A 17,404-nucleotide genomic window follows, 5' to 3' on the forward strand; every position below is an offset into this window, starting at 1 on the left:
AGGTTTTGTAGCGTGTCAGGATGCATCCCAAAACCTATATTTACAGATTTTGGGTGGAAATTGGGTGCCCTTTCATTCTTTCCATGATGGAAGTAAAAAGTGTTGGAGAACCCCTGAAGGGCTTAGTCCTACTGAGGTAAAAAATAAGAGGTCATCTTATATACAGTGTGTGGAGACCAGTATCCTCTCTCAAGAAATGAGGCTTGGGGCAAAACACTGGTAGATTAATGTCCTGATTAATTGAAAATCTGATGAAACTGTAGGTAGGAAGCAAGGAGGGGGACGTAATGTCACATTGCTGTGAGAGAACATCATGTGTGGTGGGGTCAGCCATAAGGGCTTCTACTTCTCCTACCCTTTTGGCTGAGGTGATGGCTATGAGGAACAAGGTCTTAAAGGTCAAACAAAGAAGGGAACACCTGCCCATGGGTTCAAATGAAGGTTTTTCTCAAGTCATTTAGGACCAAATTGAGGTCCCATGGTGGAGCAGGTTCTTTGATGGGAGGAAAAAAGTTAAGCAGACCCTTAATGAATCTCACAGTATTTGGGTGAGCATAGACTGAAAACCCCTTGATAGGGTAATAGCAGCCAGATGAACCCTAACTGAGCTCAGTGATAAACCTATGGTTTTTTACATTTAGCAGATAATCAAGAATGTGCATGAGGAGACACTTGAGAGGAGGTATGAATCATTGGGTCCACCATGCTTGGAAATGCTTCCACTTCTGCAGGTCCTTTTGCCTTGAGCTGTAAAGTCCTGGAAATGAGCATCCCAGCCTAGCAGGGAGGCATTGGTGGTGATGATCTTTGTGGGGCTAGAACATGAGAATGGAAATGCCACACAGACCTTTAGAGGATCTTTCCACCAGTTGAGGGAGTCAAGGACCCTCTGAAATATTGACACCCACTTGGACAGGTTGTGCTTTTTGGGTAAGTAGGCAGATCTAAGCCAGGCTTGGAGGCATTGGATGAGCCTGACTGGAATACAGAGGAGACAAGAGCTGGACCTGGGTAGGGTGGGAGAGTAGATTGTGACAAGGAGCTTCAGGCAGGGAGAATAGGATTGGGAGCTGGTCCGGGGGGAGGAACTGGGAGTGGGACTAGCTGAGTAAAGAGACTAGGACTGCGAGCCATTGGGCAGGGGGATTGGGAGAGACAGATTGGACAAGAAATGGGGAGACTGGGACAAGGAACTTGTGGGGCGGAGACTGATATTCTATTAGGAGCTTGGGATGGAGGTGGGAGGGAGACTGGGAGTGACTGGGCAAGGAGCCTGGGGTGAGGATGAAGAGCCTGGGGAAGGAGTGTAGGATTGAGTTGGAGCAGGGATAGGGGATGACTGGGACTCAGGTGTGGAGCCTGGAAAAGGAGACTACAAATGACTGGGCTAGGACCCTGGGACTGGTGTGACAAACTGAGGAGGTGGAAACTGGGACTGGCTAAGCAAGGAGACTGAGACTGGGACTGGGAAGGAAAGCAGGGGAGGGGGTGATGGGAGAATGGGATGAGAAGTCAGGGGGTGGGGGCAGCAACAGGACTGGGACAGAGACAAGTTGGAGGAGATGGGACAGAAGAGGTCAAGTTTGGGGGAATGGACAGAAAAGTCTGTGTCCACTAGAGCATATTCCCCTCCAAACTCTGGAATGGAACCCAAGATTTCTGATTCTCAACATTCCTCTTCTGTCAGCAAATATCTGTGAAAGCCACAGGCAGGGCCGGCTCCAGGCACCAGCTTGGCAAGCAGGTGCTTGGGGTGGCCACTCTGGAGAGGGGCGGCAGGTCCAGCTATTCGGCGGCAATTCGGCGGACGATCCCTCACTCCCGCTCCGAGCGAAGGACCTTCCGCCAAATTGCCTCTGCAGATCGCAATCGCGGCTTTTTTTTTTTTTTGGCTGCTTGGGGTGGCCAAAACCCTGGAGCCGGCCCTGGCCACAGGCCAAGTGCTCCATCCCTCCGTAGGGTTGGTCCACACAGAGGATGACAACCTATTACTGTGACCAGTTACTCTGTTAACTCGTGTGGCAGAAGTCTGTGAGGTTGATCTAAAAGTTCCAACCCTCCTCATGAATCTTGTGGGTGTTGATATGAGGACACATGGTGGAATTCCTGTTTTTTCAGTTTGTTTTTTAAAGACTTATGACCCCTTCCTCATCTGATGCAGAAGTTGGAAGGTGTGTAGAGAAAGAGGCAGGGAACTACAGGAAGAAAAAGGAGGGTCTTAAGTAGTTGAATGCTTTGCTGGATAATTAGATTCTATTCCTGTCTCTGCCACAGTGTTCCTATGTGCTTCTAGTCAAGTCACTTAAACCAAACTTTTCACATGGGGGTCGCTAATTGTGTGTGCCTCATTTTCCCGCTGTCCATTCTGAGACCATAGCATTGAATAGGCAGAAGTGCTGAGCACTCCCAGCTGCAACTGAAGCCAGTGCTTGAATATATAAAGTGCTATATAATGCTACATAAATTAGGTCCTTGGTGTCTCAAATTAGGCACCCAAAGTTAGTGTATGCCTTTGACCTTAACCTCACTGTGCCTCAGTTCCACATCTGTAAAATGAGGATAATATCACCACTTCATCTCGTGTGTGTGTGTGTGTGTGTGTGTGTGTGTGAGAAAATACATTCATTTGTGAAGCATTCAGATACTATAATGAGGAACATCATAGAAAAGCCCAGGAGGAAATTATTTTGTCTTCACAGTAGGGTTTGAATAGTGTGCAATAAATAAGGCATGGGGCCACACACTGAAAAACGAGGAGAAACCAAAACATGGAATAGCTGTTCCTTTAGTGGGCACTGTCTCTTTGTGCACTGGATGAGGAAGGGGTCCTGTGGAAAAAGAGTATGTTATCAGGTAATTAAAGACAGTCTCATAATGCATCTGCACAAGGGAACCAAATTAAGGTTTCCACAGGCAACCTCAATTCCTGCATATCCTAACATTTGAGTACTTGACTTTGCAACCTTAATAATATTATTTTGACATAACTTTATATATATGGAGGGGGACGGTGGGGACTTCCAGGGACATAGGAAAGTCTAGCAGCATTAGATTCCTCAAAGAGGTGGAGCAGATTTAGGTGGCATGAGAGGAAGGATTGAAGGCTGTGCCTTGTTAACAGGGAGTAGCAGTGACTACTGCTGCATTCACTCACAGAATCATTCTGCAAGTGAGGCTAAGCACCTCTGTTCCCCCACCATGGGTTCGACCTAAAGAATTAGTGAAGCACTCTGGGATTCTGTTGGAAGAAAGGTGCTGTAGAAATATTAATTTGGTTTTCTGTTTCCCTTCCTGGACTTTAAGCTCGTGTAAGGAGCTTTGGGGGAATGTGCGAATTTTCATTTTTAAACCTTGCTCCCTAGGAAGTTACTGTCAGAGTTACCCAGCCCTATTACTGATAAGTAACCAGTCTACACTCACATATAGGAGGACTATTGCATATAAGGGGAAATAGTTTTTTCCTTTCTGCTTCAAAAGGTCTTGCACTAAGGCTAATAGTAAAGTCAGTGTCCTATGTACTCTGGCAATTCTCCTTCCCCATGATTCCTGCATCACAATTATGTGCTAAATCTTGCAACACATTGAGATTTCTGCAGCAGCTTCAAGTAGATTCAAAAATAGAGCTTTTTATTGAATTAAATATGAAATGAATAATACAGCCAATACAGTATCTCTTGTGTTATTCATTTTGATATAAAATTTAATACAAATCTCCATTTTGGAATATTTTCAATCTGTTTACAAATTTTCTCTTGAAAGTGAATACACTGCTTTGGAGAAGTTGTCAGGAGAAAGCTGGATATTTTAACAGCTGATTCGGTGGGGGGGGGTATTTGGCACCTGAGAAGATGTAGGAGGCGATTTGGAGTTTGGCTCCACGGTAGCAGCTTGTGTTTAGCACTGGGAAGAGGATACATCATCTTTTTTTCCCTTGTGTGCAGGAGTGGGGGACAGTTGAGACCAGCCATCCTACTGCCCACTCTGTCCCAGTATCTGCCAATGCATCCAGCAATGATGGATAAGCACATTAGCTGCTGTTTCTGCTACGATGATCAGCAATAAAGTAGTTAATAATGTTGACACTGATGTTACCATAATTAGGTTTCAGAGTTAACACAACAGGGAGATGATTGGAGAAAGTTCATGCCTCCTTTAGAGCTATTGTTTTGGACATTTGTTAATTCAAACAGAGGGTACTACGTTAGTTATAGGAACAGATTCTCTCCTGTGCTTATTAGTCAGAAGATGGGGCGGAAGGGAGGGAGGTATTAGGAAGCCAGTTACACAAGTCCCTAATTCTCATATTTCCCCAGCCATAACAGAAATGAGGGCAGCTTAGGGGAAGGTCTGTGTTGCACCAGCTCATTATAATCCATACGGGACTGTGCTCCACCTTGCCCCCGACAGTGGTGGGAGGGGTTGGTGTATGAGCCCGCTCACCTGGCTTTACATCAGCTTAGAGTTCTCAACTGGGCATCTGCAGTTAGGTACCAACTCTTTGGCATTGCTCAAGTAGCACAAAGGGGCTGGAATGGATGGCACGAATCTTCACAACCACAGTCTCTAGAAACAACTGTTTGGTGAGGAGCCACATCTTTGGCATAGGGGAGGTGCATTCTACAGCCAATTCCATGCCACAAGGGTAGTCCAGTAAATCCTTCAATGCATTAGTATTTCACCCTTTGAACCTTGGAGTCAAATTCTATCGGGCTTCCAGTGAAAATAAGTTTTGTTATCTGGTCTCATTGACTCCAACAGGCCTGTTGCCTAGGTAAGGACTGCAGGAGTTGGTTCCTACTGTTGAGTAGTGGGCATTTGTCCACATCATAAATCCAGCACTGTCTGGGTCACAGTCCACCATGACACAGTTTCTACAGCAGAGTGATCTGTGAGTGGAATTACTGGCTGTGTAGCAGGTCAGGAATGAGAAGCATTGGCAAAACTACGCAGGAAAGCTCCTGTCAGCAATCCCTCTGACTCTGACCAACATAATCAGTCTCTCACCTCCAGGAGCACTAAACTCAGCCACCAAATTAAAGAGGAAATAAAAAAAATTGGTGACGGGAGCAGGGGGAATGGCTTCTTACAGAGCATTGTGCCACTTCTAGATGGTGAAATGTACAGATCTGGTCTAGTACAGCTCCCAGGTCAAAGCACATTTCTCAGAGGGACCCCCCCTTTGTTGTGATAAAAACACACCTGGCAATTCTCCAGGTGTTTCCACTTGCTCTGGAAATGTCAGATGCTCCCTCTGTTCCTAAATTTTACTGCCTTGGCCTGCATATGAGTCCAAGGGAGGCATCTGTGCAGCACGACCCGAGGGCATGTTCAAGATAGGCGTGTCCTTCACAGGCAAGTTAAGATATCCAGATGAACAGAGCAGTAATGCAGCGGAATTGTCCTGTTTCAGATCACAGGCACATCTGATCAATACTGTACACAGGATAAGTGGAGGGAGAAAGAAGCAATGCAGAGGAGTTGATGCTCAGATGTCCCTAGCTAGGGAAAATCCTCCTGGAGCCGGGCATCTGGATTTCACAGCTACTGAAACACCAGCAGTCGCCACCATATGCTGAACAGAAAACATGAGCTTGTTCCACACCTCCAGTGACAGGAGAATGCAGTGGCAGATTGGAGAGGCTCAGCAGGATTCGGGGGAAATTCCTAACACACTCTCAGCATGAAGAATCCTCTTGCAAAGACCTAGGGCCCATCTGCAACAAGAACAGGCCCTTCCCCCCCACATGCTGCTGGCACTCTCCCGCCTGCATGAGGAGAGAGGTTGGGGCGAGCAGTCTTCTTCTGCATTGTAATTTTGATCTCTTGGGCTCCGTTCATGATGCAAAATCATCTGCAGTTTTCCATATCTAGGATGTTTACAAGGTCGTCATACTAGCCCCATTTTACCCCGTGCTGTTCCAAGCAAGTAGTGCACAATTGAATGCATTTGCAAAATTGCTTTGTTATTTTGCAAAGTGAGGGGGAGGGAAAGAAAGCCTGATTTTGTGTCTGCGCTCCTGTGTGTGCATTAAGGGAATTGTGCAACTGGGATGCCGAGATTGCAAGAGAGGTTCCATGGAAAGTAAGTGTAGGCAATTAGTAGGGAGACCACATGATGATAAATTCCCACTCTATACTCTTCTTTGACAATATCACCTTCTCTCTAGAAGCCAGCTCCACTGAGTGGCTGTATTCCCACCTTTTAAGTGCACTCTGCTTGTGTTTTTCCGTGCTTTCTAAGATATTTTCCCTCCCTTTTTGAATAGGGGTTAATTGCAGCTGGGAGGAACACTTATTTTTTTAAAAGCCAATTTTGCCTACAATTCCAAGGGGTTGAGAAATCTGCACAAAGTAATTTAAGGTTGTATGAATACAAGATGGAAAAAGACAAAATAGCTTTCAAAATGTGTGCTGTTCTAAACAAAATGACAACAGCGACAACTTTCAAAAGAAAAAGGCAGGTAGCACATTATAGCAAGATTGAGTTAGACTCTACTGCACAGTCACATGTAAACCAGGGCCAAGATTTTCAAAAATGAGTGCTTAAAGTTAGGTTCCCAATTCTATATTTAGCCACTAAATCAATAGCCTGATTTTCAAAAGTGCTGAGTACCAAACAGATATCAACGGGAGCAACTGACCATCCCATGCTTTTGAAAACCAGGCCACAAATTACCTAAATATTGCCACAGATGCCTAAATACAGTTTTAGGAGCCTAACTTTATCCACCAATTTTTGAAAATCTTGGCCTTTGGCCAGCTAGCACAGTGATGGATGTCCAAATACCACAGTGATAGGCACAATATAAATACCTTCTGCACACCTCTCCCCCGTAGGATGTGAATCACTTAGAGAAATATCTAGAGAGGTAGATCAGATAGAAAAAGAGGGAAACAGGGACAGATTAGATAGATCATCTCCAGGCTACATTTTACTGTATAGGAAAATTCTATGTGCACTTTTTTTTCCCTTGGCAAGTGTTTTGATTTGCCCAAAAGCTAGGGTTACCATACGTCCGGTTTTTCCCGGACATGTCCGGCTTTTCGGCAATCAAACCCCCGTCCGGAAGGAAATGCCAAAAAGCCGAACATGTCCGGGAAAATGCCGGCCGGGCACTTCCCTCCCGCGGCTGCTCTGCTCCTCCCCTGACTCTTCAGCTCTGTTTAAGAGCCGAGCTGCCCGAGCGCTATGGGCTTCAGGCAGCCCCCTTGCCTCCGGACCCCAGCCGCAGGCCAGGCACTTCCCCTCCCGGGCTCCAGCTGCGCTGGGGAAGCACCGGCCGGGGGCGCAGGGTCTGGGGGCTGCCCGGCAAACCGTGAAGCCGGTAGCGCTCGGGCAGCCCTTTTTGCGTGGCTGGGAGTGGGAGGGAGGAGGGGGCGGAGTTAGGGCGGGGTTGGGGCGGGGAAGGGGCATAGTTGGGGGGTGGGAAATGGGCGGGGCCAGGGCCTGTGGAGAGTCCTCTTTTTTTATTTGTTAAATATGGTAACCCTACAAAAGCAAAACTAGACACAAAGTGTTGGCCTTATAAATTAGAATGTCATGTCTTTCTACCTTTGCCAGGCACACTTGTGTGTGATGGGAACCAGCTATAGTCATAGGCACAGCTTTATTACCAATATATATAAATCAGGGTAACAGTGAATAATCAAGATCTGGTAGTGCACTAGCTGAGCTGGGACTGGCGGGCACCAATGAACCTCATACAGAATCCTGTGACTCAAAACATGGCCACCAACCAGTCCTGCAAAAGAGCTGCAAGGCTGGATATTCTGAGGCAGATCGTTTCCCCATGAACTACCTTTTCTCATGCCATTAGACCAGGGATGGGCAACTTTAATGTAGTGGATTTTGTGGCCCTCTACGACAACCCTTTGGCAGGCCTGGGGAGTGACATCGGAGAGGTGCTGCTCCTGGGATGAGTGTGTGGAGGGGGTTGGAGTGCAAGCCCGCCCCACATTCACCCTATAGTCACGGTTCCTGTCCCATAGGGCTGGGCCTGGCTCCCTGCTCCAGCCCATTGGCTCTCATCTCAGTGGCATGTGATGCAAGCATCCGCATGAAGGCATGTCCCTCCCCACATGATGCCCCGACCTCTTGTGATAAATCTCCTGCTCTGAGCTGTGCTGGGCCAAATAAAATGATCTGGCAGAATGGATGCAGTACCCAGGCTGCCAGTTGCCCATCTTTGCATTAGACGCAAGCCGCAGTTTATGTTCAGTAGTTCAGCCTCTATTTGTGTTCTGTCTTGTGTGAGCTACAACAGCTTTCTTCTTGTTTCCCTTAACTCCTATCCTTATGCTCAAATTATGAAAGTTTTAAGAGCCTTCTTTGTCCCAGGTTTCACCTCAGACATTTCCAGCAATGTTTCCAACAATGTCAGATTTGATGTCTGTGATGATGTGAAACTCCATCATGGGCTAGCAAGGGTTTAAGACCCAGTTAATCACACTGACGTCACCTGGCCAGTACTTAGGCAGTTACCTGTCAGCCAGAGAAGGCAGGTCTAAAGATGGATCAGGTGATAGCCCAGGGGTGGGCAACCTTTTTGGCCTGAGGGCTGCATCGGGTTTTGTAAATTGTATGGAGGTTAGGGGAGGGGGTTGTGGCCAGCCCCTCTCCCCCAGCTGCCCCCCCCCCCAGGGACTCCTGCCCCATCCAACTCCCCCGTTTCCTGACAGCCCCCCCCCGGACCCCTGCCCCATCCACAGCCCCACTGTCCCTATCACTTGGACAGTTTGTTACCCTGGAAGGGGTCTTGAACTAGATGCTTCTCAGCTGGAGAGCTGAGTCACGTGCCTAGGCAGATGGCCTACAGGGGTTGCTAGAGTGGGAGAACCCCTGTAAAGCTGTATCTGGAGATGAAGGGCAGCCTGATAGTTAGGGTGCACCATAACTATGTGGAAGGTTTTTTTAGTTTGCTTTCTGTTTGTTAAATCAACACCTATAATTATTGCCCGAAGGAGAAAAGTCTTGTGAGCCCCAGAGCATGTGATAGACACTGCTTTGTGAAAATGAAACCATCCAGGACAGCCCAGACACTCAAACTGAATGGAATGTACCTGGAGAAGTGTAAATGATGATTTGATGTCACTTCCAGCCATCGGTGCTTCTCTCTGCATATCCTGAGCAGTCCAACGATAGGACTGAATGAACAATCTTCAGTCAGACAGGTTATTAATGGGAACCCTCTGAATTCAGAAAGAAGCTGAACTAACTGAAATTCTCCAGAGGCTTTTCATTTTTGGTATCTCTGCTAAGGTGAGATACAGAGGTCAGGCATTGGCAATGTGTAGGTAAGGACTGCCACGCAGCCAGCATGCATTTATAATAGTTGGAAGCCTTATGCGGCTCTGCACTTAAAGCCAAATCTGCAGGTTCTTACTCAGTCCTGACTCCTAATGAAATTTCCACATGGGCTGGACTCAGGAACCCTTTGAAAAGCCTGTTACACCAACTTGCCAGTGTAAAGTTGTCCTACACTGGCTAGGGAACTGATGAACCACAGGCTATTTGTTGGTGCTGGACTGGCCCAGATAGACTAATCTATTCTGGCCACATCTCTTTAATTATCTCCCTCCAAGTTAATTGTGGATTTTCTATTGCCTTGAACTAGAAATTCTTGTCATGCCACAAACAAGAATTCCCCCTAGCAGATCATGTCCATACTGTATGTCATGATCCTTCAGTGTTTGGGTTGGTTCCCTATGGTGGTTCCCCAACTACCCTGACATTCTCCCACTACCACAACTTTCCTGTTCACTCTACTCCCCATAACCTGAACACTTTGCAGGAACTCTTCTCACCTTATGGGATCATCTAATGGATTCAAGTATTACATGCATGACCCTGTGACCTCTGAGTACTCACCTAGTTCCTGGATGCATACCACTGCCCTTGTTTTCTGACAACTCTGTTCCTGATTGCTTGCGTTCTAGGAGGCTCCTTTTTGAAGCTCTGGCTGAGAATCAAAAGATTGTACCTCCTAATCCTCAGTTTCTTCCTACTTCACTCTTGCATTGTCCGGTCACAGGCCCCTGGGTGGCCACTTGCTGGGAAGGAAAGATAAAGGGTTACTCACCTGACTGGGTGTCATGTTCTCCAAGAAGCTCTCCTGATGACTCTCACTCTCATCCTTCTGGCCCTTGTGCAGGAGCCTGCAGTTTAGTCTCCCCAAACTCCAGGTAGTGAATGATGTGATGCAGTGGGTTCAACAGAACATCAATTTTTCTGTTTCCCAGGTCTATTTAAATCACCTCCAGAAAGGAAGCACTGGGAGCAGAATACAAGTTAAGTGTACTATGGTTGGAGCTCCCCAAAGCTGGACCAACACATGGTGATACTGCCGCAAAAGAGCTACTGCAGGTTAGCAACAACAGCACGTAATAATGGGCTGCAAAAGCATGGTGGAAAAGGCATCTTTCTCTTCCCAGTGCTTTCTGTCAGCTTGCTCTCCTAGCCAATTGTAGCCCCCACAATCCTTGGGGGCTCAGTTAATTGTAACCCTCGGGCAGGGAACTGCATTACAATTGGCCATTTGGAATATCCCCAGTAAATGTGTTCCTCCCAGAAGACAGGAATATATTTCAGATATGGTATAGGGCATTATGACGTTGCAGAACATAATCAGAGCTTCTTTGTTCAATGTCTCGAATTCAATGCCACTAGTGCCAATTTATCACAGTTCAGTTATGTGATGGACTCCTTTTCATGTGCATGTCCCTACACCTGTCCCCCAAATGCCAGTCTGCCAATTTAAGAAGTATGCAAATATAAACACGAGATGTCCCGAATAGATGCTAAATTGGTACAAACAGACTGGTAAATGGCAGGTCCATTTGGCTATAATGTTTATCCTGGATACAAATTATCTTTTGACAGTGAAAATCCTGTTAAAATTATGTAATTTTGAAAGAATTTGTTAAAAGGTATCTAACATGCAGTCATGGAATAAATTCATTATTCTCGAGCTAAGAGCTTTATGATGGATTTATTTAATTCTTGTGAAAAAAAAAGCCGTCCCCGTTTCAGATCTATGAGCTAAATCCTGTGGAGTTACACCAGGGACATATCTGGCCTCATATGATCATTCTTTAACATAGTCTTACCTAGGGGATGAATACATGTATATCTGCATATATTCGTAGAGAGAATATCTTCTACATACATTCAAATAGATATCTTTTAATATCCTCTCGATTTCAACTGCGCCCTTGAAAGTTTTAGCATTATTTATTTCAAATAAGTTTATATGTGTATGATTGATTGAAATCTTGAGCTGCAATTAAGAAAATTGCAGCGGGAACCATTAAAAGGATAGCCTCATTGTCTCCCCTTTCTATGAAAATGTCAGGTTTCAATGTCACCGTAAAATAACCCAATCACATGCTTGTACACCACACGCACCGATGGAAGTAAGACTAAAACCGTCTGGTGTACTAATTACAAATGACTAAAAATAATGACACACACATAGCAAGAAATTGAGAGGACCCAGTCCTTATTACTAAACTGCCACAGTGTATATACACTGTAATACAGGTTATTGTGAAGCAGCCTATTTAGTAAATATACAAACATTCATCCCCACTTGTAGATTAGTCTGAGTCCCTCCCCCCATCTCTCTCTGTCTCTATGCCCTTTCTTTCTCTCCAATTATAAAGCAGCGCCAGGTTTTCTCATCAGCCATCTCCATGTCTCCAAATGGCTTTTCAGTGTCAGGCCTATCAGGAAATTAACTCATCATGCAGTGACAGCTGCTAATTTTTTCCCCTTACATGTCAGATGGATCGCCTGCTGAAGCTAATAATGAATCACCAATCCCTGATTAGAAGGTGCTTCCGAAACGTATAACTGCCATCTGAGCTAACTTTTTTCTTCATATAAAATGATATCACCCTAGAGGAGTAGAAAACGAATTGTATTCTTCAACAAGATGGAACGGGGTAGGCTGTTTAAGTGAACCGTGTGCTATCTTAAATTATGGGCTAATATTGCACAGTAAAATAAGTGAAAACTCACAGCTCTTTTTTATTTTGCCAAATTAACGACCCTTTTCTGTTACTTAATCCTCTCAGCAGAACTAACTTGGTTTCAAATTTCAGGACTGGCTTTTCTCCTCATCCCTCTCTGCTCTTTACTCTATTTACTGCATTTATGCTCAGGAAATCTACAGAGCTGGAAATGCTGGACTCTCTCTCACATCCCAAAGCTGGTTATTGAGGCACAAGTTTGCACCAACAGCACAAGTTTGCCTTGTACTACTCGGCCAGTGGCTTGAATTCCCATGGTTTCCTGAAGGGGGGCATCCTCCATGCTAGCTCAGGTTCAGTCCTGGCTCAGCCTCAGGCAAAAAACTTCATTGTGTAGCGTTTCCTACAGTGATTATACAATCTGAACCCACTGTCCATAAAGATCACAAATATATTTCTTCCAGGACCTCGCAGTGAACATTTGTGGTATTACGGCAGCATTTATAAATGACAGCAGTGCTTGCAGCATTATGCACAATTCACATGTGTGTACCGCACATCAACTCTTGGCTCTGGCTTGTCTACCTTCCATGGTGAGGTGCAGCTGGTAGTCAGGCAGAATGGGATGTAGCTGTGGGCACTTCTTTTTTTTGTTTTTGTTAAAGGAAATATTTTTCTAAATAGAATTTCCAGATACCTCTTAGCTCTCATTTCTCCCGAAAGATGGAGCTTGAATTCTTTAGGAGACACGGCCCTGGAAGGTATGTATATATTTAACTCTAAGATGCTGGGGGAAGGTCCTTGCCATCTCTCCTTTCTCTGGTTTATTTGTACAGGAACTTGATGCTTTTCTAAATGCTTTTATTACCTTCACAGTTCACATGATCCAACTTCACTAACAATTATTTGAGATGAGTATCAAAAAGAAATTCAAGCCAGTGGAGAACGTTGGCAGCCATAACATCAGAAGAGAACAAAATGTGTCAGATGTGATATATGAATATGGCATTTTTAACAACTGATCTCATAATGATTTCATAAAGTGCCAAGATTTACCACAAGACAAAACCACCTGAAGTGCTTCAAGCCAAACAACAAAAATACACTCTTAAGAATTAAATGTTACTTGTACTGTTCACAAGCAGGATCCACCCCACAAGACCTTCTGCTAAAGGTGAAAGTTACCCCAGGGTTAGAGGGCCCTTACACCACTTCAGCCCTACATGTCATGCCAAATCTCACTAGCCAGGATAGTGCAAGAGGATGGATAGAAGCATTATTCTTCCCTGAAGACCATACAGTGGCAGCACAATTGCTCTGTGGCCACTTCTCAGGGCTAGAATAGTCTCTTTACTGACTGCATCTATGCTTCTGGGGATGAGGGGGAGCGGAATGGCTGGAGGATACATAGGTGCTGGAACTAGAGGTGCTGGGGGTGAAGAAGTGGTAATAATAAAAAACCCAAATACATGATTTCCACCAACAGCATCCCCACTATAAAAACTTTTCCAGCACCACCGGTGAGGTACCACTGTCTCCATCCCACTTCCAAATCCTCACAGTTCAGACACCCTGTGTGAGCTCAAGAAACCTTGTTTCCCTCCTGTACATTGGGACAGAGTTGGTGCGTAGGGTCTTGTGTGGACCATATGTACTGGGATGAATTTCACCCTTAATTTCCAATGCCACTAATACATTAATTTGTAAGGCACTAATACATTAATTTGAAAGTGCACATTAAAAAAAAACAGTTGTCCTGAACGGGTTGTATGCTAAGAGAGAAGTATTGTTAACCTGGGTTTCTAGGTAATGACAGCACACTGTAGGCTAGTGAATCCTTTCCAGTACTCTCAAGCCCAGAAACACCTCCTGCATAGGGTTTTTTTTTTTTTTTTTTTATGCAAAGGTCTGCTCTTTTCATTGTGCAAACAATGTGATTGCTGGTTTGACACTGCAGGCTACACTGGTTTTATGAAGGATTAAATGCCACCTGAGACATATTTATCCTAAATAAATCACAAATGGTAAACTGCAGCATGTCAGTGTCAACACCCTGTACTGCAGCAGAAAGGTTAGCCATACAGGACTAAGCACAGCTAAGAATTAGCATCCAAGCCGCAAGACCAAAGGCTACAGTTAACAGGAGAAATGATCAAGAAGAAATATTTCCACTGAAAAACATTCAGTTTTTGAACATCTGTGAGAGTCTTGCAGAGGGCCATCATTTTGTAAAGGTCACCTTTATCCTGATAACAAACGGGAGTTGATCCTGTCACTGTTTGCTGAAGACAGTATTTAAGAGTAAGTGAACAGCTTGTCACCTCTAAGAAAGATGAGCAAGTCAAACTCAGCTAATTATGAATCTCGGTGTCTAACTTGAAATTTACTTTTTTGGGGGGTCTGACACAGATACAACCTTAACACCGGGGGGATGGGGGGAGGGAATGAAAAGCCAGCAGGATCTTCTAGCTTCAGAGTGAGGCACCTTTTCTATTCAACTCCCTCAGAAAAAACATTTTTTAAACAGTTGCTCCAAGAAGAAACTATTATTTCACCTCTCCCCAACTTTCTTACACTTGATGATTTTAAGATATTAATCATGATAGGAAATGCAGTTATCTCTAGAGTCTGCTTGGTTTATACCCTAAACACTTAGACAATTATATTAAGCATGCATGAGGCACACTTCAGAAATTAGATTCTTTTATCTTTATCTATCTATCTAGCCAGAGAAAGGGAAAGAGAAAATGCACAGACATAACCGATAGCATTCGTTTCCTGCTGCTGAATGCTAGTGTTGTTTATTGCTTAATATTAAAAATCATGATGCTTCTTTTTAATGCTAACATTTTATTTGAAAGAATCCTCCCCCAAAATCCCAACCAAACCCCCTTACCATTTTATATTTTACAATTTCTTTTTTAAAAGAAACAAAAGCAGTTGTATCAGGAAACAAATCTTTTCTACATGAACTTGCATTGAACAGTTGCAGTGTATCCACAACTAGATAATTGACATTCTGGTCTAAGCAAGAAATACAAGGTCACCTTTTTTCTACTTGTTAATGTCAATGTCAGAATTTTCATTAAAAAAATCCCTAACATTTCAAAAAGTCATTCACAAAATGAACTGCAAAATGGTATTTATGTGAAGCACTATTTGTAAGAAAAGCAAAACATTGACAGTGACAATATTTTTCCCCCAAAATGAACATTTCATATGCAGGACTTTTATATCTGAAATTAAGTTGCAAGTAATAGACATTAAGCTTTTTCTAAACCAAGACAGTTTTTTTTTTCTGAATACATGTATCAAGACTTTTCTAAAGTGTAGATTTTAGAGGTCTCTTACACAAAGTCCAATGCAAAACAATGAAAGAGTTAATATAGTTAAAGAAAAATGATTTTCAGACATACATTTAGAAAGGGTCATTATGCTGAGATGTTTTTGACCAGGGACATTTTAGAGCAAGACTTTAGAAAACCAAATGTCAGGCTTTCTGCCTTTGAAGAAGACAGGACAACACTTGTAGCATCCAACTTTACTTACAAACTGTCACCTCATATTTTTAACATGTGGTGTGATTTTGGTTTTTTAATTTTTTTGCTCACACAATGTATATGTAAAGTGAAAAAATTATGTTTAGCATAACCACAAAAACAGTCAGATAAGGCATAAACCAGGAAATCACCCTGAACTCACAAAATAATCCAAACCAAACCAGAATCATATCTGACTCATTTGGGTGGGGGAAGGGGAGCTTTAGTCATTTTCTTACTATATTATGCCTGTTAATCATACTCAGATCAAATTTCTGTCCATTGTAACAAGATAATACCTTTTCTGTATACTCTTCCCAGTAGCTGACATTAACCTCACACAGCGAGGCTGGCACCTGGATGGAGGAATAGCATATTATGAAGGTTTTACAAATTAAGTTCCTACACGTGTCTATTAATTTTCCAAGAAACAATTCTTCACGCTTCTTGTAGTTCATTACTATCTCCCTGGCCCTGAATTACTGTTGCTTGGGAGCCACTCTCTGTATAAATGACCATACTAGTTAACTGTTCTCCGGTTCCATCAGGGGATGCGGCTTCAGCATTTATAGCAGTACCAGCTTCCAAAATCTCTTGAGACTCAGCTGTCTCTATTACAGTGTGTGAATACACACCAGTCTCATCCTGTATATCTTGTGGCAATTCTGTTACAATATAATGGGTCGGACCTTCAGAGAAGTTGCCATGTGAATCCCGAACCATGGCTTGAGCTATTTCTTCTGTGACAATGATCTGTGAAATTTCTCCATCAGACTCAACTAAATCCATGTGCTCACTTTGGACACTGAGTGCATGGCTACCAGCTTCTTGCATTATTATTTGAGAGCCTTCTCCAGCCACCATATGCACTGTTCCTTCCTCATTTACAATGACCTGAGTGACACCTTCTTTCATCAGCTGGTCTGCTGCAGCCGTGTCACATACTGCAAACTGTAGTACTCCTTGGACCATTTTCTTGAAGGCAGCTTGAGCTCTCTCCTGAGATGCAATTATAGTAGATGGGTGAATGACCTGTGTCACTACTTCCATCGGTTCTATATCTTCCTGAGTCCCTTGAACTTCATGGAACATCTGTATTTCTTGTGTCTCTGTGTCATTAGAATTATTGGATTGCTCCTGATTTGTCATTTGTAACAACTCTTTGTGACTAGGCCTGGTTCTGTCGAGGAGGCCAGTTTTGTTTTCCACTTCACCCAGCTCTGTTACAGCACAAAGGAGGGCATCTAATGCTGAGGAGGACTCTGGAGGATGTACTGTAGCTTCTGATGTATCTAAAATTTCCTGTCTCATTATCTGTTGCACCACAGCATTACCAGAGTCAGACACTGCATCTATTGGGACAGCCTCTTCCATATCAGTTCCCTCCACAGAGCCTTCTACCACTACCACTTGTGTCGCACCACCTGATAATTGCTCAGTGAGTATTTGTCCCGGAACCAGGCCACTCACATGAGAACCATTTTGACTTGTGGCTATAACTTGCCCATCTTCCGTAATATGCACCACCCTTGCCACCTGACCTGCCATTGCCAAAGTCTGAAGGGTAGCTGCTGCCGTTTCTTCCACAGAGGCATCAATTGCAAAGTCACCATCATATCCTTGAATAATGATAACTTGCTGCACTTGTTCAGCTGATTGGGATTGTCTTCTGTTACTTCGAAGGGCCTTCTCTTTAACTGGAGAAACTTCTCCCAAGGCTGCTGCAGTGAAAGGACTGGTGGTCTCTACAAAGGTCGCTCCCTGACCCTTCAGTCGGCATTCGTAGGACTTGGATACAATGCCTAGGAAATAAAAAAAGTCTGTTAATAGGGAATCATGGCAAATATTTGTAGTTCACTATTTTAAACACAAAAAAACTTTCCAATGCAATTTTT

At 44.1% G+C, this 17,404-nt stretch overlaps 1 protein-coding gene across 1 annotated transcript in view; it reads right to left on the reverse strand.

The window, feature by feature from the left end:
- Positions 1-14,733: 14,733 nt before the first annotated feature.
- ZNF407 (zinc finger protein 407) overlaps positions 14,734-17,404 on the reverse strand; it is a 441,403-nt gene continuing 438,732 nt past the window's right edge. Inside the window, exon 9 of the mRNA XM_034762507.1 lies at positions 14,734-17,311. Coding sequence (XP_034618398.1) covers positions 15,948-17,311 — 1,364 coding nt within the window. The 3' untranslated portion in view covers positions 14,734-15,947. The remainder of the gene's footprint in view (positions 17,312-17,404) is intronic.

Source organism: Trachemys scripta, chromosome 2 (genome assembly GCF_013100865.1).
Source record: "Trachemys scripta elegans isolate TJP31775 chromosome 2, CAS_Tse_1.0, whole genome shotgun sequence".
NCBI classification, from domain to species: Eukaryota; Metazoa; Chordata; order Testudines; family Emydidae; genus Trachemys; species Trachemys scripta.